The following is a 23,515-nucleotide window of genomic DNA, read 5'->3' as shown; positions in this document are numbered from 1 at the left end:
ATAAGAGTAGAGCTGGGATATATTTGTGGAACAGTGTGTAGGGAACCTCATGCTGAATAAGCAAAGAGAAGAAATTTTTTTCATCTTTTTTCCTTATATGCCTCTTTCCAGCAAGTTTAATAGAAACTTAGATGGATCATTTATTTAAAGTGTCTTGAAGAATTACAGGCTTTCCCAAATTATTTTCTGTTCTCTCAGCAAATGGAGACAATTCCACAAAGCCTTGCATACTCTAGGGAAACAGTGCACAAAATTTCCTACCATTGCTAACGCTGGTTCAGCTCCACTGCTGATAACACTGAGACCCTTGTGTTGACAAGCCACTAGTTGCTGTCAGCCTTTTTAGCACCATGTCAGGTAGATCTGCTCCAAGCAGTGTTAAATTTTAGGCTTAAAGTAATGGTAACCTATCTACACAAGAGATCCCAAAGATTCAAAATATTGGTGGAACTGAACCAGTGCTGTCTTTGCAACTTTGCAGTTTTTCAAACACTTCCCACAGTTGCTAAGGCTTGACTGACTGACTGAGCTAGTGTAAACATGTTTTATTGTGCAAGAACAATAGGTGTGATCTTGCTCTCTTGGGACTCTCCTTTATGCTCCTGGGGCCCTGGGAAGAAGGCTACAGAACAGAAGGTCTTGGGCGAGTGGTGGACTGAAGGACAACCACTGACATAGGGAAGAGGGACCTTTGCAAGAGAAGTGCTCTCTCCTCAGGTGTCAGAACCTATGTTTTCATTGTGTTGCATCTATGCCTTGGTGTCTAGCAATCCTGTTCCCAGTCATCTTTGTATAATTGAACCTCTAAATAAAAAACTCATCAACCTGCATGTGAAAAAGTTTTATGGGGAATGACTTTCTTTCCCTCCTCAAGAGATCAGCAAATTAATACAGTGAATGCTGTCTGCCTGTCTTTAGTAGTTTACACAGAATTAATACAATTCAAACTAAATTCAATTCTCCACTGTCACTTTGTTTAACCCAGTGGTCCCCAAACTGTGTGGTGCACCCCCCCCCCAGTGGGCACAGAGGAATGTTCGGTGCAGTGGGGCCCAGGCCAGCCCCTACAGGGAGCGAGGAGGGAGCTCCATCCAACCCTCTCTGCCCCCCCGGCTAGCTTCAGCCCCAGCCTTGCCCCAAGCTTCACTGCTGAGGAACCTTTGGCTGTGCAGTAATGGAGGGGAGGCACAGACAGATTCCATTATTAGTGGAGGGGCTGGGGAGGGCGGGGAGAGATGAGAAAAGTTTGGGCACCACTAGTTTAACCTAAGCCTGACCTGCTCTGTATTGGAACTTACCAATGGTCTTCAGCCGCCTTGCATTTCTTGAATGGGGATTGATTACTTTGTATGGATCTTCTATCCTTTTATTCCCTTTTCAGTGTTAAAATAATAAGCAGTAAAGCAAAGGTCTGTTGAGTGCTCCTCATCCCATCCCATAATATAAGAATAAGAGGGCATTACATGAAACTAAATGGCAGCAAATTTAAAACACAAACGGTAATACGTTTTTATGCAACACAACTAACTGGTGGAACTGCTGCTGCAAGATATTACTGAAACAATTAGCATGGAGTAAACAATTAATTGGCTAGTTTTGTTAAATGTTTTGAAGGTTAAATGCATAAAGACTGTCAGGTGTTTGTCTTCGATTATGTTACCGGATATAAAATTGCGAGGTCTTTCATTCCTTATTTAGAGCAGTGGCTCTGAACCTTTCCAGACAACTGTACTCCTTTCAGGAGTGTGATTTGCCTTGCATATCCCAAATTTCACCTCACTTAAAAATTCTGACTTTGGCTTCAGCTCCCACACAGCAAGGCTCAGGCTTTGCTTTCTGCCCCTGGACCCCATTAAAATAATCAGTTTGAGAACTGCTGAATAGTATAAACAAGTCATTGTATGCAATTTTAGTTTGTACTGACTTCGCTAGAGCTTTTTATGTAGATTGTTGTAAAACTACCCCCTGGAAGACCTCTGCGTACCCCCATTGGTTGAGAACCACTGACTTAAAGCACTCGTATGGGTAAGGAAGAAATTTATCTTGTGACATAATTCTGCTCAGCTAATCCCCTGTGTGTGTGTGGTTCGGGGGGAGAGGGGAGTTGGTTTGGGGTTCTTTTGGAGGGGAAATGGAGTAATGGAGAGATTGTACTTAACTTTCACTGACCAAAGCAAGATCATGAGAAAAAAACTTTTCCCTAATAGCTAGAGATAAAGCAGAAGACCAGTTCTCGACAGCAGCAGGGAAACAGGCAAGTTCTGCTGCTCCTTGGGGAAAACTATCTGCAAACTTAAAATGACAGTGCATTGGTTTATACTTGGATTATAAAGTAACCTTCCAGATTTCTTTAAAAGCTTTCACAACCAAAAAAGGTTCAAAAGCTTCAGTTCCACAGAAGTTGAATGCTCACATAGACTGGCCTCCAGCTCGTTTGCCTCCGTCATTTAACACTGCTCAGAACACATCTGATGGCATGGCGGTAAAAATGCTGTCAAACGCTTTAAAACTAGTGTACTCATTGATGTGAGCATCAGTAGTGTTGCAATGCTGAGAACTCATAAAATCCTCAGTGTGTACAAGGCCTTTGTGGTGGTGAAAGACACTTGGTGTATGTCAGTGGACAAAAGAGCAGCCCAGGTGGAATGCTTTGGTGAGGATTTTTTTGTTGTTGTTCTTGTTGAGCCCCTGTATATTTAGGGAAAAGATTTTTAAATTGCTGTGAAGTATATTTGAAAGTGAGAGGGGAAAGTGGTGGTATGAATAGGGACTGGAATTTGCATAGTCACCTTTGGACTAGTGGGCCGCAAAGTGGAGTTGTTCTATAATATCTGTGGCTTTGTCACCATGATAGAACACTTATAGCTTTCCCACTGTTGCTCCCACCTGTGGTACAATGATAGGAACACTCAAGTCAACCCGTCACTGGTCTCTCTTAAGAGAATGTGTAGCACAGCAGTGTCAGTGCTGGAAACTCCTTGAGGCCTATATACTACCATGTTGGCTACTCTCATGGGGTATGTCTGCACTACACTATAGCTGTACCAATGTAGTGCCATAATGTAGAATCTTTCTACGTCAGCCACGGGGGGGTTCCATTCAATGTAGTTAATCCAAATCTCCTAGAGGCGGTAGCTTCTGTAGACCTAGCCGTGCCTACAGAAGGGGTTAGGTCAGCTTCAGTATGGTGCTCAGGGCACAGAGACTTTTTCACTGCTCTGAGTGATGTACTTTAGTTGATCTGATTTTATAAATGTAGAACTGGCCATGTTTCAAGTGTGTCTCTCACACCCCAATCTAGCAGCTAGTCCCAGTTCTGGGTTAACAGTGGTGCTGGGCCCACACTTGGAGGGGGCTTCAGCGTCCAGACCATGGCCCTGCTCCACCTGAGCCCCACTCCAAGCCCCACCTGTCACTTACTCCTTTTCCCCTCAAGTTCCCGCCCACCACTCGCGGGGGAGAGGAGTAGGGAGGGCAGAGGCCATGCAGGGGTGGTGCCTCGAATGGTGGTGGGGAGGCAAAAAAGGTTAATCCAGCCCTAGCTAGTCCCCAGATAAGTTGTCTACTGATGCCAGCCAATAGTTACTCCTTTAGGTCCTGTCTACAGTACGAATGTCTGCTAGCATAGCTATGTCTGTGTGCTGAGTATGAAGAGGTGTGATCCCTGACCAACAGAGCTGTACTGGCAAAAGCCCCTAGTGTAGATACAGCTCTGTTGATCAAACAGCACTTTTTCCAGTGTATCTTATTTTGCTTGCAGGGAAGAACAGTTTTGCTGATGTAAATTGTCCATACTAAGAGTTCTTTGCTGATATAGCATATGGTTTACCTGACCAGAAAAAGCACCCCCAGTGTAACCATGGTTTTAGTTCTGGTTGTAGTGGTCTGTGACTTTAGTTCTAAAAGTCCCCAGGTTCATTCCTGGCTGATGATTTGTGATGGGGTCACTGGGGCTGCAACAGCAAGCAATTTCCCCAAAAGGGTAGACAAGTGAACTATTACCAACTTTGAAGAGTGAAACAAACTACAGTAAAATGTCTGTCTGGGTAACACTCAAGATGCAATGTATGGTTCCCCATGAGTGCTAATGGCCTCTAGCTAAGTGGTCCACACTCCTTGGTCCTTTTGTCAGCATCCTTCCTCTGTCAAGGCAGCCAAATGAGTCACTTCCTCCTTCTGTGACGGGGTGACTCATGGCTGGGACAGAGCCAGCTCATCACTGCTCTGAATGAAAGCATCACTTTGGTGTGTGTAAGGCGTGGGGGGAGTTAGATATTAGCATAAACTCTCATGTTGTGTCTGTAGAGCAGAAACTAGTAAACTGTGCACAGCCTTAGAATGAGGGAATTAATTCTGTCACTTCAACAGCGTTTTTAAAGGGCGGCTGTCATCCTTTTTTAATTGGTTCCCTCAAGTCTCTCACTTTCTTGCTTTTCTCCTCTCTCCCCATCCTCCTCTGCAAACAAAATCAAACTATTGAGTTGTTGGCACACTTCTGTTTAGCTTTAGGGGCAAGCTGAACTTTTGACACTGCAAACCTTTTACAATTTGGAAAACCTGCTGTGGGCAGAGGACTGTGCTAGCATTTTTCTGGCAGTGGTTACTGTGTGTCTGGTACACTTATTGACCATAGCTCCAGGGGATTCTGGTCTGTGAAGCATTTTTTTAACAGGCATACAGGGGTCACACTGGGGACAGCAATATGGTACTCTTTCAAATTCCACCCATGTGAGTTCTCAAATTGTGCAAGTGTTTAAAATATGATCATGCAGCTCTAACTCCTCCCCCCCCCCCCCCCAGTAGAGCTTCAGTGTGCTTTTAGGCGCTGCTAGGCTAGTTGAGCCAGGGTCTTTCTTTTTTTACTGTGGGGATGCTAGGGGTGGAGCTCCTAAATCCCATGGTACCAAAATGAGGTCATGCGCAGTAAAATATGCAGGTCTGTGACCCACCCCGCTTTCTGCTTGAGGAATGAAATTAACAATATCGACATTTGATTCAGATACCAAGTAATAAAAATGTAACAGCTCGTTGAGATGAAAGGGGCAATATGGTCAGTTTCAGGTACCTAGATGGTTCCATTACCACATCATCTGGGCACTTCACAATCTTTAATCCATTAAATCACATCTCTACTATATTGTTCCAGGCTTTCTGCAGACTTCTGTGTGTAGGCATCTCTGAATCAATTGTTTAGTTCAGAGTGGAGATTTTCTTCAACTGTAACTTCTAGAGACATTAATTTTTTTAATGAAAGCTGAGATTCTGAAGAATAAGATAGCAGCTTGAGAGATTCCAGTATGCCACACTGCCACATGCCAGCTGAATTAGAGCCCTGTCTGTTTTCCCAAAATGAAGATACCTGTCCAGAAAGTTACCTTTAGGTAGGCTTTGAAGTATTAGATTTTTGTTGATAAATGTCTGTTTAACCGTACGTACACAAACCAATGAAAAAATATTTCCATCAATGACCATTGAAATGTAGACAGGCAAAGTAAGAAAAATGCTACTTGAGAACTTATTAGAGTTTGATTAAAGGATGTTCACTTTGTATATTTTGACATGTGATGTTGACAGTTGGTATTCTCACTGTTATAACCTTTAACTTTTTTTGAAACCAGTGCCTACTGTCATTAAATTGTCTGACACCCCCCCCCCAATAATTTCCTGCAATTGTGAAAATTTAAATCTCTAAACAGAGAAAAAAAGCCTAAAATAAACATCAATATTATCTGTCAAATATATATATGTCAAATTCTGCTAAGCCTGCCTTTAGGCTGGAGAGTTGAGTTACATCCCCCTGACCCAACTTGCTTTAAAGTCTGCACTGGAAACTACTTTTGGAAGGCTGGTTAGGAAATGAAAATTTCAGACTTAAAGTGCCACTCAAAGTTCCAGTAATAGTTACTGCAGAGGGGCCTGGGAGTGGCTGTGGCTAGCTAACTTGCCACTTAAGTATGTATCTCTTTCCTCTGTGTTTTTCCTAAGATTTGGGCACTCTGTCAACCCTGCCAAAGAAAATTGTGATTCCATCTGAAAGGAGCTGAACATATGGGTGTGAATCCCTGCACTGTGGGATAGCTTATTTTAAATTGAAGCTCACATGGGTGATATGATCTGACACTTCAGTCCTTTAAATCCTTGACGTTTGTGGGTGTCTAACAGATAAAGCATATGTCTGAATACTGGGTTTTCTTAGAAATGTTGTTTTGATTTTTTTTTTTTAAATAAAACCCTTCTTTTTTTAACCGGATGGAAAATGTGTTCTTGTAGAGCTTCCTGCCTTTTGGGGTAGGAAGACTTCTCAACTGGGGGACATCAGTTAATGCCAGAAACCCAACATAACTCTCTTGCAGAGAAAGTATCATAAATGCTTGTTCCATTACAAGTTGTTCCACATCAAATAACCTTAAACCATGATACCAAACTGGGAATGTCCTTGAAAAGCTAGGGTATTTGCAAAATGTGTTGATGAATCTTTAAGATGCCCTTGGTCAGAGAATTGTATATGCTTTGCTGTAGTACAGGAAGGGTTGTGTCTTTCTTCTGTTAAGTCCTTACAAGAGGGTCCCCTGGCACTCTTTGGGGGGAGGAGGGAGAGACTTTGCTCCATCTCCATCCTCTCACCTTTAGTTTTGCTTATATACAATGTATTTTTTAACATCTCCTGTTATATAGTTGCTATGTGCAACTGCTGCATTCCATATAGGTGGCTGCATTCAGGCATAGATGAAATCACAAAAAAACAGAAGTCCACTACATTAGGGTGGTCCTGGATGAAAGCTGTATGGTGTAGTATGAAAATAGAGGAGTGTTTAACCTGTAAAGGAGGCTTGAGTTTATTCCTGGACTTCTAAGAAAACATTTCACTTTTTGTTGAAAACCTGTTACTGGGGCTATGTCCTCTCCTTTGAAAAGGACACTATCAGGGTTGGCAAATGTCAACTTGGAGTAGCTTTGGTTTATTTTGCATACACGTGTGCATTCTTGTTTCTATTGCAATAGTGCCCAAGGATCCCAGATGGGGGATTAGGCCCATTGTATTAGGTTGTCATAAACAGATAGCTAAGGGTTAATGTTCTTTTACCTATAAAGGGGTAACACCAGTAACCTGAAACACCTGACCAGAGGACCAATCAGGAAACAAGACTTTTTCAAATCTGGGTGGAGGGAAGTTTGTGTGTGGAGTTCTTTGTTCTTTGGCTTGTGTCTGACCCTCTCGGCTCTGAGAGTGATCTTTCTGTCTCCTGCCTTTCTAATCTTCTGTTTCCCAGTTGTAAGTACAGAGAGATAAGACAGTAGGTTTATATATATATATTTTTTTTTTGTATTTACATGTGCGTAGTTGCTGGAATGTGTTTAAATTGTATTCTTTGTGGATAAGGCTGTTTATTCATATTTCTTTTAAGCAATTGACCCTGTATTTGTCACCATAATACATTTTTATGTATTTTTCTGTCTTCTTATAAAGCTTTCTTTTTTAGACCTGTTGGAGTTTTTCTTTAGTGGGAATACCAGGGAATTGGCGGGAGGAAGAAGTCAGGGGGAAAATCTCTTTGTGTTAGATTTACTAAGCCTGACTTTGCATACCCTCTGGGTGAAGAGGGAAGTACTTGTGTTTCCAGGACTGGAAACGGGGAGGGTGGAGTCCCTCTGTTTAGATTCACGGAGCTTGCTTCGGTATATCTCTCCAGGAACCCAGGGAGAGAACACTTGGAAGGGAGAAGGGTGAGGAAATGGTTTATTCCCCTTTGTTGTAAGACTCAAGGAATTTGGGTCTTTGGGGTCCCCAGGGAAGGTTTTTGGGGGGACCAGAGTGCCCCAAAACACTAATTTTTTGGATGGTGGCAGCTTTACCAGGTCCAAGCTGGTAACTAAGCTTGGAGGTTTTCATGCTAACACTCATATTTTGGACACTAAGGTCCAAATCTGAGAAATATGTTATGACATAGGTGCTGTACAAACAAGTAATACGGGGCCAGTCCCCCTCCAAAAAAGGCACATTCTAGGGTTTACACAGTGGTATAAGCAATAAGAGTAGAGACAGCTGTGTTTACCTAAGGTCACTCAGATTGGTCACAGGCTGGTGGATCCCTCAACACTATCCCTCTGATCTGCTTTGACCCAGGATGTGGTACTGACACTTACAAAACTGGTGCAGGCAGAGTGGAAGACCAATATATAACACACACCTATTGTGTCATAAGCGTAACACCATGCACTGATGAGCAGTTACCCTGCTGGGAAGCTGAGATTTTTATTTCGGAGTGGTAGCCATAGAATCATAGAATATCAGCGTTGGAAGGGACCTCAGGAGGTCATCTAGTCCAACCCCCTGCTCAAAGCAGGATCAATCCCAAAACAGATTTTTACCCCAGTTCCCTAAGTGGCCCTCTCAGGGATTGAGCTCACAACCCTGGGTTTACCAGGCCAGTGCTCAAACCACTGAGCTATCCCTCCCTGTATCAGCAAAAAGAACTAGGAGTACTTGTGGCACTTTGTGTATTGTAGCCCTTGTCTTAGAAAGGTTTGTTATATTCATATAGGAAAGTGCTAACCACTTAAAGTATTGGAGAGGGAATGACAGAGCTCTATAATATCCAGGTTAGGCTGGCTTCTTGGCCTGTCCTCTCTGATCTTCCCTTCATGATGTATTTTATGGGGCCCTATATATGGCATCCACTCTTCTCTTTTTCTTCCATTGAAGGCTGAGGAAAGTGACATCCTTCTTTACAAAGAAAAGCAAGGTAGTTGGTAACAGAGAAGAAACCTAATACAGGCCCAGGCAACAGAGAATGTAGGTCAGGACATTGTAGGCTGATGTAATTATTGTGGGTGTACCCATAGGAAATTAAACCCACTGTGCTCTGTGTCTGTGAGAGGAGAGATTACAAATAAATGACAGCTGGGCCCCTCCCTTTTTAATGCACTCCTGTTAGGAGGTGAGATAATGTTGCTGATCTTATTAAGGTGGAAATAGCCACTATCCATAGTTATTTAATTCAAGGAAATGAATAAATGGGATTTGAAGAAATGGACTTTGGGTGTCTTGCATAGTTGCTTTTAGTAACATCTGCTGCTTGCAATTGTTTTGAGCCTGACCTTCAATTTATATATATGAAGAGATAGGGATGGGAGGAGGAGGAGGAGGAAGACTGCTTCTCTAATAATCTCTCTTTGGTCCAACATATGGACTTGTTTTTTGTGGTGTGTTGTTGATTTTTTTCTCCTCCCCTCTGCTTTTTGCTGCTTAAGCTCCACTTTCTTTCACTGTTGTGCTGCTCTCTGGAGTTGCTGTCACCTCTAATTGGGAGTCGCTGTGCCTGGACTGACATGCTGATTAATATTTCATCTTTGATGTTAGCTAGGCTTGTAAGAGCATATACAAACAGTCTCAGTTTTGCCCATATAAAGACACAAAGCACACCAGCTCTGCATCTCATTTGCATCTGTTTTAGAAGCAAGAGTGTATCATCTTCCTCAATAGAGGCTGGATGAGTGAGGGGGGAGGAATCAATTGTACAATGTCAGTGACAGAGAATTGGAAGGTCCATCTCCTGGCCATTGATCACTTGTATATAAGAGTAAATTATGCCCAGAGTGTAGTAAGGTGGGAGAATCCCAGGTACCCTGTTGACATCCATATGTCACAAGAACGAGGTGATAGGTGGGGTCTTGGGTAATAAATACAGAAATTATATCTCACATTTGAAAGGTCTGTGAATTTCAAAATTGTTCAGTCGCTGCTTTCTTTCACTCCCCCCATTTAATGTCAGAGTCATGTGTGGAAGATCAATAAATGATTAGAGACATAAGTGGGAAGAGATACAGGATTTAAAACTCATTCTGCACAGCCACTTAGCAAGTGCCACTGGTGTACTGAAAAGTTTATGGCGGAAGCCAGAAGATTAAGGGTGCCTCTAGTCCCAGTGTGTTCACGCTATAGCAGGAGTGCTAGACTTTCTCGCAGGCTTCAGCTGTGTATATATTTCTCCCTTCTTTCAGCTCCCTGTGGGGCAGATTGTTAATCAGCAGTACCCGGAGTGCACTCTGTAATTTGACTTGCAAGCAAGGCCAGATCTGTGAAGCATCTGCATGTAATTAACAGGAAACCAGCAGATACAGCAAGTAAAGGCTGAGACAGCTGCAGGGAGGCAGGTTACATGCATGATGAAGCTACTGTGAGTGGCTGACTGCGTATACTGTAGAAAATCTTTGCAATGCAGACTTGGTGGCAGACTTCTGTTACATTTCTAAGGAAGTTTAGCACATCACACATTCCACACACAAATACAGATACACTAAACTTGCTCTCAGAGTTTTTATTTAAAAAAAAAATAAATTAAAAATATCTGTTAATGGAAGAGATACTTATATGTCTCTTCATACCTGCTGAGAATATATATGGTACAGGGGCTAGCACTGGAACCAGGACCAATAAATCTGGATCTACTGTTAACTTTGCTACTGGCTTACTCGGTAACCTTGGACAAATCACATAATCTGCCTGAATTTCTTTCTCTGTAAAATGGGGAGAATACTTGTCTATTTAGTTAAGCATGTTGAGAGCTAGAGATGAAACCACTATATAAAAGCTAGGCAAACTATATGTAACTGTTTATATAAATATGTTTAGTGAATAGACTTGTATATTTTCACGTAACAAAATAGTGCATTCAACTTTTTTACAATACCCCTCATGCACGCCGTTGTGCCTTGATCTGTGCCGGTCCGTTGCCAATCTCCACCAACAGTGCTGGTTTCTGTCAGGGATGCACTATGAATGTATCTTCAATCCTTCAGGATGCAAAGTGCTTATAAAATACAATCTAGCATGGCATTTCGCACTTCTGCAGGTGAATGGACACAGTGACCCCTCTATCCTTTGTCTTGCTTAAATGAGAGAGTGTTTATACCCTTCTCTCCCATTACCTGTAGGTATCAGGAGCCCTAGAGACTTTGACCCCCTAAGCTGAGAAGCCATGTATTAAAGCAGTTGTTTCAAGGCTGTATGTAGATCAGGCAGGTGCTATGGTCTATGTATTCAAATTAGTCTCTACAGCCATGAGGGGCAGGGGAGTCGAACTTAGTACCACTGATCGGGGTGTATGAGGCAGGGGATTGCTGCTGCAAACCCTAACCATGGAATGTTCAAAATTTTCATTGGAAATAATGTCTTTTTGCTGTAGCTTTTTTGGAGGGGGAGAGGCAGGTGGGGCGCAGCCCGTTTTAAATTCACCTCTGGTTTATTGCAACATAGCCCTTGAAGCATTGTGCTAGTGCAGAGGTTCCCAAAACCCCTTCCCTCCCCCCCTTTTTTTTTTTTTTTGCTGAACCCTCTTTGGAGATTCATGTCCCATGCATGGGCCCCTCCTGTTGTCCCTTGGGGACCATGGTGGGGAGGGGTGCCCAGTACCCACAGGGGCTGGGTAGTCACCATGTAGGAGATGAGGAAGCCTTCCACTCCCTGCCATGTCTGGGTTGTCTTCACAGCTGGGACCCAACTCCCTGCCTGTCTCACTCCACACGCCTCCCCTCTCTCCCCCTCCCATGCAGCAGAAGTGAACTATGCTTCACCCTTTGAGTACTTGCCCCCCTCCTGACCTTGGCCCTTCTGCGCAGCCGCACCCACTTCCCCCATGCATGTTGTGTGTGGCAGGGGAACTGGATGGGCCTCTGTGCACCAGGAAATTAGATGTTTGTTGCTTGGTTCCTTCAGATGTTTGTGAGGTGAATGGGATGCATACAGCAGGAAAGAAACCAAGCCCTCGTCCAGACTAACCCGCGGCATCGGCGGGTTAAAATCGATTGCTCGGGGATCGATATATCGCGTCTAGTCTGGACGCGGTGTATCGATCCCCGAGCGCGCTTACATCGATTCCGGAACTCCATCAATCCGAACGGAGTTCCGGAATCGACGCGGAGAGCCGCGGACATCGATGCCGCGCCGTCCAGACTGGTGAGTACCTCGATTTTAGAAATTCGACTTCAGCTACGTTATTCACGTAGCTGAAGTTGCGTATCTAAAATCGATTTTAATTCCTAGTCTGGACGTGGCCCAAGTGACAGATCACCCATGGAAAGTCTCTGTTACCTTACAAAGTATGGGTTTGGTGCTCTAAGAAGAATCAAATAATAAAAATTTAAAACTCAGAGTAATGGCCATTGTCCCCTTGAGGTCACTGAGAGATGAGCAGGTGATCCACTGAGACTGTGCTCACTCTATCAACCTCAACAACAAAGTTAATATCCTGCAGTGCATAGTGCATTCTTTCCAGCTGCAGCAGCACTTTAGATACATTTAAATAGAAGATAAAACACTGGTTGTGATTCTGGCAGCTTAGCCTTGAACAAAAGCATGTTGCAGGCAAGCCATGGAATGGTACTGTGTAGAATAAGGACCTCTGAAAGTATTGGTTAGGTGATAGTTGGATTTATTAAAAAAAAAAAAAAAAAACTCGTTCGCTTTAGCCTTTAACAAGCAAGCGGCATGCTGTCCTGTAGGAAGTGAGAAAATTCTAAAGGTTAGGCATAGGCTGTGTTCTGAATCTTAAAGGCAAAAACTAAAATTGGCTAAGAGTAAACGAGTAGATATTGGCCAAGACTGGCAGGAAACAGCAGATAAAGTCAAATAGAAAGATGCCAACTTATGAGTGTTTTTCATTCTAAAAATAGCTCTGCCAGGAAGGCTATAAAAGCCCAAATGCCCCTTCCCCCAATCAATTCAGTTAACTACAGTGTGACTAAGGCCGTGTGTATGTATATGTACAGCGCTACAGCAGCGCAGCTGTACCACATCTGGTGAAGACGCTCTGTGTTGATGGTAAAGAGCTCTCCCATCAGCATAAAAAAGCCACCTCCATGAGTCGCAGAAGCTGTGTCAGCAGAAGAAGCTCTCCTGCCAACACAGCGCTGTGCACATGAGCACTTGTGTCGGTGGAATTTATGTCACTCGGGTGTGGTTAATTCACACCGCTTAACAACATAATTTGTGCCAGCATAGGCTGTAGTGTAGACATAGCCTATGAATTTTAGTAACTTGTTTAGATGGGACTCAAAAGCAAAAAATGCCTTTGAATGGGAAGAATCAAATGGTGCAAACCAGAAATTTTCTTCACTGTTCTTGCTCTTTGCCTGGGACTGTTCTTAGTTTTTTAAACTATTACATTTTGCCAGCAATTCAGAGAGCTGATGAGGACCCTTTAAGCATCGTGATTCCCAGTTCTAGTTACACTGTCCTATCTTGCAGCAACTCCCTGACAGAAATTACCATGGCCTGTAAACAGTTCTGCAATGTTATGTTGTAAGTCTCATTGCTGCAAAACAATCTGCAATTTAAAATAATTTCATATTTGTGCTGCCGTAGCGCCTAGAGGCTCCCACCAGAGAGCTATTGTGCTAGGCGTTGTGTACACACAGCCAAAAGATGGAAAGTACTCTGCTCCACTGTAGCTAGATTGAGATGATAGAACAGCAGTGAGCTCATTTTTGGGTGGAGAGCTGGCAGCAGCTGAAACAACTTTGGATGAGGATGTGCAGGGAGGGGGAGAGGACTGTCTGTGGTGGGGAGGGGATCCCACTGGCATTCTCGTGTTCAAAAGTGAGCCACTCTTTCTGGGATGGGCCCATTAGCCAGTTGACGTGAAAGGCTGCTTAGGGAGGGAGAGATGCTGGCCTAGAGACCAAGATCTGGCTGTGTTTACTTTGCAGCTTACTTTCTTTTATCCTCTGCTTGACAACATAGATGTTGCTCTGTTCGCTGCAGGGGTGGGATGTGCTTGTTTTAAAGTTCTGCAAAGTACTTGAGTAAGTTTAATTTTCAATCGTGTTGTTGTCCTGAATGTTCTCCGTTGTCCTTGACTCCCTGATTCATTTCCAGTTGTTTCTTCTGCTTTTACTGTTGAATTCTCAACCTCTTCATAGCATTACTTATTCTCCATTGATGTCAGCATTCTGAGTATTGTCTTACTCACTTTCTATAGACTTCCTTTCCCTGTGAAGTCTTGCATTCACTGCCCCACGCATCGAGACCAGTTCCTTTGGTGATCACTGGGAAGAAGACTGAGAGGAAATACCAACCTTCAAAATGCATCTACAGGGCACCCGAAACAGTGTCCTTGCAGCCTGTGGAAGCTGAACTACTGGGCCTGGTGTTTATCTACCTCAGTAACCCCAAATAAAATGTTCTTTCCAGTGGGCGTTCCCCTCCTCCCCTGCATGTTCCTATTTTGTACATCAATAGTGACTGGTTTTGCAGAAGTCCAGCACCCTCTTTTGGTTTTGCTTATAATAAGGATTTACATCAGTAGGATAGTAATTGATTTACTCTCTCAATCATACTGCAGCATGGTGGGTTGAAACAGCAGCCAGAAAACTATCTGTACTCTATATATACGTTTACAGCCCAGCAGTAAAACAGGAGCTATTTCCCATTGTAATGATCCTGTGATCTAGGCTATGTCATAGGACCTCATTGTTATGATGGCAGATGACCTCATCTAAGTTAAAGTACCTGGTTAAACTTAAACAACTTTTTAAATAGTATTACTAGTGTTGTGTTGTATGTAGCTGCAGAAGGATGAAGAGTCTGCATGGGAGGAGCCCAGGTATTTAGGAAAGGGGTTATAGTAGCACTACAGTCAGGCTGGGTGGGAAAAGCTGGGCAGGATGGCTTCTGCTTGTCCCAAACATAGGCCAGGTCTACATTAGAAACTTTTGCCAGCATAGCAGTATTTGTTAGGGGTGTAACTTCTCTTGCAATATTTCTATACCAGAAGAGGTCGTAGCATAGGCACAGTTTATAGCAGTATAAAGGAACTTCTGTGGATATAGCTTATTTCACCTGGGAAACTGATGTAAGCTATGGAGGCCAAAGAACTTCTTTGCCAGCATCTATGCAGGAACTTCTGTCATATAGAAATGTTGGCAGAACTTTTCTAGTGTAGACCTGGCCACAGCAAAATAATGGTTTGTCAGATCATCATTTACAGTAAGGTTCTCAAACTGTGGGTCGGGACACCGAAGGAGGTCACGACCCCATTGTAATGGGCACTCCAGGACTGGCCAAAGCCTGAGACCCACCACCCTGGGGCTGAAGCCGAAGCCCAAGGGCTTCATCCCTGGATGATGGGGCTCAGGTTTTTGGTTTTGGCCTCCCTAGTTGGGAGGTGGGGCTCAGACTTCGATTTTGGGGGGGGCCTCCAACACCCACCTAGGGTGGTAAAGCTTGGGCGGAGTCAGGCTTTGGTCCCCTCTCCTGGGGTCATTTAGTAATTGTTGTCACAAGGGGGGGTCACAGTGCAATGAAGTTTGAGAACCCCTGATATACAGAAACTGCCAGGAATTTAGAGGGGACTGAAGAATAAAATCTGTGCTTTCAGCACGGTATCTAAAACAAAACATGCAGGTTCTCCTATACTGACTCCAGGCTGCTCCAGTCTACATAATGAAGGGTGCCCACTGGCCTATCTTTACAGGGCGCCACCATGCAAAGACATGAGTGCTGTTTTAGGCTGTTGTTTCTGTCCCAACTGGTTAATTCTCTGATATTGTCCTGCGGCTGTCTTTCAGTGCCATTCGGCACTTAGTTTGGGTGACTTAATGGAATAAAGTAACTGGCTGAAGGATGGGCACATGGTTACTTTTGGTCTGCAGAAGTGGGAAGCTGAACCTCTTGTACTCGACCGTGGGAAATATTTCTTAGCCATTGTTAAATTCCCTTACGTACTACCGCTAGTAGATTTTCACTGTCACAGCTATGGTGAGCATGCGAGAGGGTTGCTGCTAGGAAGACTGTTAACATGAAAGCCATGTCCTGATCTGAATTTGGACATAACTATGTACCTTTAACACGTTAAAATGGTCAAGTTAAAGCCTCGGGGAGCCCTGAAGGCATGCAGTTATGTCTACACTAAGCTACTAACACCTTCAGAATCCTAGTCTAAACTCCTAAATGATTAGAGCATCAAAGTAGTCTTACCTACTGTGTGAGGTTCTGCAAGGACTCTACTTCAGCTCTCTTCAAGAGGTGGTAATGTGCATCGCCATCTCTTGTTTGGAAATGCCAAACCCTGACTGGCACATACAATACCTCCAGAGTGTCTTGTGCATGTCAGATTTGCTGAATGCTGGCATGTGGATGGCCGCTGACTAATTTATTTCTAGGACTCTTCTGTATTCCAAACTCCTGTACTGACGTGTGTTGTGGCATGGTGGTGTTTTATTCTCGTGAATCCAAGCTGACTTTCAGTTCCCTGAACTGAGCTGCATGCTGGGAAGATGCTGGATGATACCTATGTTTCCAGCTCTCAAATCAATAGTGGCAAATAATGTACTGTGCACTCAGAGCCAGACTTGTAAAGGTATTTAGGGACCTAAATATGTCGATAGGCCCTTCTGAAAATCTTGGCATCCCTGCATCTTTAGGCACCTAAATAGCTTTAAAGATTAAAAACCAATCCTCCAGGGTTTGTAAAGTGAACATTTGTGAACATTATAACTGCTGCCTGCTGGAAGAAACCCTTATGGCCTCTTTCCCTTTTGTAGGAACAAACGCCAACCTGGTCCGGATACAGAAACTTGTCTACTGATGGGAACAAAGAACTGAGAGATTTGGCTTTACCAGGACACTAAACGCGATTTAAAAAAAAAAAAATCAGGGTTCCACAGAACTTCTGCTGTGTAGTGGCCTTTCCTTGTCAAACACTCTAGCAGTTTGGTAGGATCTTCTTTGCTACTTTTCCACCTTCCAGTCTCTCTCACATCATGTTGTTTCTCTTGAACTTTATTGCAGGGTAGTGCTGGCTTCCCTCCCCTCTCCCCTTTAAATGCTTTGGTGTGGGTCACTCAGTGCAAGCTGTTGGCATTAGATTGGTGTTTCTGCATTTCTTCAAATTTCTACTTGGAGATTTCTCCTGAATATTATAATTGACCTGCTTTTTCTTTGTCTTTCACTGTATCTATCACATTCTCTTCAATTCCACTCTCTTGCTCCTTCCCACCTCTGCTGTTGCAGGTTCATCATGCCTAGTGGCATATAAAAAGACACCTCCCCCCGTCCCACCTCGGACCACCTCAAAGCCGTTCATCTCTGTCACTGTGCAGAGCAGCACCGAATCAGCCCAGGACACCTACCTGGATAGCCAGGACCACAAGAGCGAAGTCAACAGCCAGTCGGGACTGAGTAATTCTTCAGACAGCTTAGACAGTACCAGAACACCTAGTGTGACGAGAGGCAGCCTTGTGACTCCAGCCAGAGATGCTCCAGAGTTACCCCAGAAAAATGCAACCTTGAAAAGTGACAAAGGAACTCTGACAAGTGAAGAGCCGAAGGTGGAGAATATCCCCAAAAGGAAGCTGTCGTCTATAGGAATACAAGTATGGAATAGTTTATACTCCTTTGTGTAACAGAGAATGTTCTTAAGTTATCTATTTAGCATGTGTCTTGTAACCAAATGTGCAGCTGAACCCACCCAAATAGCTAAAGAAATTAACCAGTTTGTAGAACAATCATCCAGTGCACTAAGAGGTGAAATACAACAAAATGTTGCTATAACAGGAATGTGTTCAGTACAAATTTAAAATGTGTCATAAAATAAATGTAGCTCTGTTAAATGGGTAATTCACTTTAAAGGGGCTTCTTGTCAAAAGTACATATGCACAGATGCTAGAGTTTGTGTGCCGTATACTGTATTTTAAGGTCATTCTGCATGCTTTCAATCCGAGTTCAAGGCACAGCTTCATTTAAGATTCAAACTCTTCTATTACAGAACTATTAAGCATGTTTGGAGCTTCCATAGTATGGAATGATTATGACACTATGGGTCTGATGCAGTCTATCTGTGGGAGTGCCCCTCCTTCACCCCTATTGGTTCTCTGAGACCTTGTGTTGCTGAAAGCCAACAGAACATGCAAACTAATGAAAAACAGTTGCTAGCTTTATAGCCCAATGAAAACTGCTCAGGGAGAAGCGTGTATCCAAGCTTTGTCCTGCAAAGGCTACTTTTGGAGAAGTTTAAAAAAAAAAAAAAAAAAAAAAAAAAAGCCTAATCTTTTTGCATTTTGCTTGTGGACAACATTTCAAATGCAGGTGGCTAAACTTTATGTTCCTCTGTTGTATCCACAAGCGCCTGCTGCACGTCACCTTATGACATGCTGAAGTAGTAGTAACCTTCCCACTTGCAAGTTTAAATGCAAAACATGTGGGTTCGGCAGGTGAGTATGCGTTTGAAAGTGCAGTTTAAAACACATCTTCTACAGCATCAGACATTCCAGTTTTGTTCATCATGTAGAAACGGCCCTTTACCCAACATAATATGCATCTCGATATAACCAAGCTAAACTCTTCTATGTTGAAGCCATACTCAAGCAGACAAGTTAGTTCTTGCTTAGCATTGTGTCCACAGTTAATTATTCTGAATGCCGTGGAAGTTCAGCAGTGCAAACTGTACATGCAACATGAGGCTTTATGTTGAGTTGTGAATTGTTCTGCTGCTGAAATCTAGCTGGCAGAGTCACTTCCAATGTCACTTTGATATGATTCTTCCCCACAGAAATAGTGGGAGTTGGAGCAAACAACGGTGGAGTGGAGGGGTAGAGGGAGAATTCCCTTTTTAAAGAGTCTGACTGTTTCAATCTGCTCCCCCCCCAACCCTATTCTGGGGTTGAGGTTCTCATGCTGTGACCCATGCCTCCCTACCTCCAGTACCTGGATTTCACTTATGGCTGCAACTAACTACTCAGGGCTTCCACGTTGTTCTGGGTGGGGAGAGGAGAAGTTGATAAGAGGATACTAGGCTTCAGAAAGTTTTGAGAGCCCGTGTTCTAAGGATGCCCCTTTGGCAGACAGGATGCTGCCCTCTCTTGAGCCTCAGAATGGCCATCTGCCTGCCCTGTACATGCACCTGCTCTGAGGCATCGAAACCTTTCCCCTACCTGTTGTTTCTATTGTGGCAGTTGATAGAGCCAGATCCAGAATGGCTGTCTGATTGCTGCTGGGCTAGGGATAAAATCTGACATCCTCAGCAGATTGGGGCACTGCTGACGTCTCCTTAGGCTAGCAGTATTGTGCCATCCATCCTAAAACAGCCTTCAAATTGGTTTACAGCATCTGTATGCTCTGTGTGCTCGCGCATGTGGTTGCAACTCTCCTGCTCTATTGTTTGTATTTTTTTATTTAATAAGGTTGACTGCCTTCAGCCAGTGGCAAAGGAGGAGCCCCCTACACCAACCACCAAATTCCAGTCCATCGGGGTACAAGTAGAGGACGAGTGGCGGTAAGTGAGAGACGCAGGCTCTTTTATTTTATCCCTTTAAAATACACTTTGCCAATTAGCTTAGACCCATGTCTCGCCTCAGTTTCATGTTTCAGTACTAACTGTGTTGAACAGCATGTGCTTTTATCAAAAAAAAGTACTTGCTTTGCAATGTAAACAGCTAAATCAATGGGAGCTTGAAATAAAAAACGAACCCAAGATGTAATTATAGATGCGCGTCAGTCAGTCATTTGGTCTGAATAGCCTATTGCAGTAAGCAGACAGACAAAATTATAAGGTTGTCTGCTTGTGTGGTGTGGGTATTTGTGTTTTAAGGTGGAGGGGCTGAGGGGGAACAAGGCTCAGCTGCAGACACCGTAAACAAACCCATTGCATTTTGTACCAGTGTGTGAATCCAACTAGTTGGAGGGCTCCCCTTCATTCTCTTGCTCCTGCTCTTTCTGCAGAAACAACCACTCTCGCAGTATGTCCTCCAAACAGGACGCCGATTCTGACGCACAGGAACCGAATCACTCAAACTGTAAATCGTCTGAGAGAAGCCTTGCTGATTGTCCCCCGCGCTACAACTCTGTCAGTGTTGATGCCAGTACCAGGCAACCAGCCAAGCCCTCCCAATTGAAGAGAAATCTCTCCTATGGAGATAGCAGTGACCCAGCCCTAGAGCCTTCCTCTCTCCCTCCTCCGGACCCTTGGCTCGAGACAGCCTCCAACTCACCTTCAGAACCAACACAACCAGGAGCCTGCAGGCGGGACGGGTACTGGTTTCTGAAACTGCTGCAGGCAGAAACAGAAAGGTTAGAAGGATGGTGCCGTCAGATGGACCAGGAGACCAAAGAGAACAATCTCTCTGAAGAAGGTGGGTGTTGAGAATTGCATGGCACTTGGGAGGAGGGGACTTGCTAGCATGTGGAACAATCTGACAAAGGAAAGGTGTGGTGCTGGCCAGGAAGGGACTAGATGGGATAGGGTTTTTAGAGTCTGACTGTAGAATCTCACAGAGCAGGCAAAGAGTGAGGTTACTTAAGAATGTAAATGTGGGTGATATTGCTACAGTGGGCATGATCTTTACTTCGGGCTGGGTTGTAACACTACAAGCTGCACTGCCTTAGGAGTGACTCAGACACAAATCACTGCTCTGTTGTTTGGGAGGTACGAGGGTGGCTTACATCATCCCTTTTACTCTTCATTCCCCCTCCCCCAGCCTCCACACAGAAAGCCAGCTATTCTGGCTGCCAAGTTCGACAGGCAGTGCAGGGCTGTTCCCACTCTTGGACCCTACTCACCTGTTTGCTTGCAGGGGTGGTATCAAGGGACCAGCTGTGCTCTGCCCCCATGGCAGGAGCTGCATGCTGAGCAGCCCTTACTCATTTGAGCAAGGGAGGAATAGGGCACGGAGTCCATCTACTCCTTGGTAAATATTTCCCAGCAAGTTCTTTAATGCAGAATTAAGTGTGAAAGTGTGTTTGGAGAGAGTCCAGCTTATGCCCAACAAACCATACCCAAATACTAAAAACAGTTTTAAAAGCTCAGAAAATGAATAGGTAGAGGACCTATCATTGAATTCTTCACTGCCATATGATTCTGCAGTGCGTCTGAGAGTTCTAGCTTCGTCTTCGTCTGAGCCTCCAGTAGTAACAAGCCCAAACGCTTCTGTTGGTGGCAAGGGGGGATGATGTTTCCACACCTAGGAGCTCCCCTGAGCACTCTGAGGAAGTCTAAATCCTGGGACCTCAACACTTCGTTCTGCTAAATACTTATGAACTGCTCAACGCTTAAACCTTTCTGTGAAAAGAGATGGTTGATCTGCCCTCCTCATGATCCTTTTGTATTTTGGAAGCGTGGGTTAAGGTCTGTCTGAGAGCATGTGCCTGCAGGTCAGGGGCATTGCAATGTGGGTTCGCTTATAGATCGTTCCTTAAAAGTCTTGTCGTTCAACCTTGCTGTAGGCTTTAATTTAATGATTTTAGTGCCGTCTGTTTTAAGAAGCATAGAGCTATAGATATCAATAGTACTGTGTACAATTGGACAATAAGTGAAGCAGTCTATCTCAGCTGGAATGCAACTTCCCGTCTCTGTGTAATTAACTGTCTTAAGGGTCTCTGGAATTCACTTTCTCTAAATGCATAGGGGAAGAGGGGTTCTAGAGGATATCAAACTGGCTTCTAAGGGTATGTCTATGGTGCAAAACAAAACCCAGCAGCAGGTGAGTCTCAGAGCCTGAGTCAGCTGACTTGGGCTCCGTGTCTCTCGCTATGGGATTAAAAATAGCAGTGTAGATGTTTAGACTCGGGTAGCTCCGGCCCAAACCCCAAACATCTACGCTGCTATTTTTGGCCCTGTAGCACGAGCCTAAGTCAGTTGATCCGGGCTCTGAGAGTCTCTCTTACCCAAAAATGACTCCTCTGCCTTGGAACTTCAGTAAAGCTCTATTGCAAACAGAGAATCTTGTGGCAGCGTGGCTGTCTGCCATCTTTGATGGGTCTCTTGGCAGGAGAACAAGGGAAAACAAAGTATACAGAGACCTACAGGCAATACATCCATTTGTAACAATAGATCATTAGTGACATGGCTTGTTTAAAACATGAGTAAAAAACACAATTTTGCTCGTAGAACGAGCATAAGCCAATGTGTATGAATGCTAGGAAGCATCTTAACCTTTTGAAACATTCTTGTTTGCTACATTCAGCTATTTTTATTTCTTATCTAACTTCTTAAATTCCTTTTTCTTTCATTAGTTTTAGGAAAAGTCCTCAGCGCAGTGGGCAGCGCACAGTTACTCATGTCACAAAAGTTCCAGCAGTTCCGGGGCCTCTGTGAGCAAAACTTGGTGAGTAGAAGTAACTTTTGTAAAATGGCAGTAGTCTAACCACAGCTCTGTAGTGCTAAGCTGAAGCAGCTCTGTGTATAATACGACCAGACCGTTTCCTGGTGCCAAAAATGAATGAAGCTTTTTAAAATAAAAGCTAAGCAGGTCTCACAAGCTATACAGTAACAGGAGGCTTACTTTCTTAACATGCACTTACTGTCAGTTTAGCAACCGAAGAGCGGTAGCTTGGGCACCTCACACATTTTCTTTATGTATGTGTGCAACGTTAAAGCCATGTTCTGCCCTGGGATGCCTGCTCACGATTCTCACTGATATCAGTGGTAGCCAACCACACCTATTGTAAGGCATAATTTGGCTGGAAATATTTATCAGAGAGGATTGAAACAAATGTCTGCCTATATAAATTTGCTCCAGGCTTGAATCCTGGTAGGCAGCAGAGAGCTTCTGTGTTCAGGATGCCTGCTTCAACCTTGTATTTTATAACTCTGAAATGTTTTTCAAGATGAATTGCAAAAGGTTAGCCAAAAATGAAGTGTTTATAAAAAGCCCCCAAGTCCTTTCAGAATACGCTTACTCTGCATGGCCGATGGAACCATCCCCACAGTACCGATTCCAGGTGCTTGTAAAATGCTGTGTGTGAACTAAGACTTCTTCAAACATGGTGAAGTTGCTTGTCCTGGCTGAGGTCTCAACAGGACAAACTTACAATTTTTAAAATGTATTTTTAGGTTTATCCCAGGATGACAGCCCTTCTGATGTTTAAGGAACACTTCAGTCAGGGCTCATTAGCGTTTGTTGAAACCTTCTGGGGAAAATAATTTAGCCTTCAGGCTCAGGTATGAGTCAAAGTGCAGCCCCAGTGGACATTTCCTGGAAAAGCTATGGGCCATAAAAAGAGGGGGTAGTGTCAAATGACTGCATTTTTGGTTTTGCTGATTATAGCTGTAATGACATTTGCACTGGCAGAGAATCCAGGGGCCAGACTTTCAAGAAAGTTCAGCATGTTGGGTGCCTGCTGAGTACTGAGATCTTTTAAAAAATCTGACACCAGATGTGTGTGCTGAGCACTCTGAAAGCCAGGTCCATGAGTAGAGCTCAGATTCTTCAGGGACCCAACTCCAGTTTACTTGGAACAGCTCGTTGTTTGGAGAAACTTCACTCATCTATTTAGAATCTTTTAACCCAGTTTTGGGTTTCTGTTAAACTCCCACAGTTCCATTTCAGAGAGAATGTATTTTACTTCTGACCACGTTCCAGCAAAAACAGCCTATTTGCATTTCTGTGCATCAAGTGGCACTCAGGTTCTCAGGCTATATCCCATTTGGTCTGATCACATTTTGTCCAGTTTTTGTTATTTCAAGTATTACCATAGCATCTGGATGCTTAAAAAATAAACCACAAATTTTCTGGTCTCTGA

The 23,515-nt window shown here is 43.8% G+C and overlaps 1 protein-coding gene across 5 annotated transcripts in view; it reads left to right on the top strand.

The window, feature by feature from the left end:
• Positions 1–23,515, top strand: part of DLGAP4 (DLG associated protein 4) — a 341,768-nt gene that overhangs the window by 314,696 nt on the left and 3,557 nt on the right. For all 5 annotated transcript variants that reach the window (XM_050917280.1, XM_050917281.1, XM_050917283.1 and 2 more), the window contains 4 exons: positions 17,012–17,373; positions 19,180–19,271; positions 19,718–20,127; positions 22,007–22,098. In XM_050917280.1, the coding sequence (XP_050773237.1) occupies positions 17,012–17,373; positions 19,180–19,271; positions 19,718–20,127; positions 22,007–22,098 (956 nt within the window). The remainder of the gene's footprint in view (positions 1–17,011; positions 17,374–19,179; positions 19,272–19,717; positions 20,128–22,006; positions 22,099–23,515) is intronic.

The sequence above is a fragment of the Gopherus flavomarginatus genome, chromosome 11, assembly GCF_025201925.1.
Source record: "Gopherus flavomarginatus isolate rGopFla2 chromosome 11, rGopFla2.mat.asm, whole genome shotgun sequence".
Taxonomy (NCBI): Eukaryota; Metazoa; Chordata; order Testudines; family Testudinidae; genus Gopherus; species Gopherus flavomarginatus.
The sequence above is the reverse complement of the archived record's forward strand: the minus strand, read 5'-3'. Positions and strand labels throughout refer to the sequence as shown.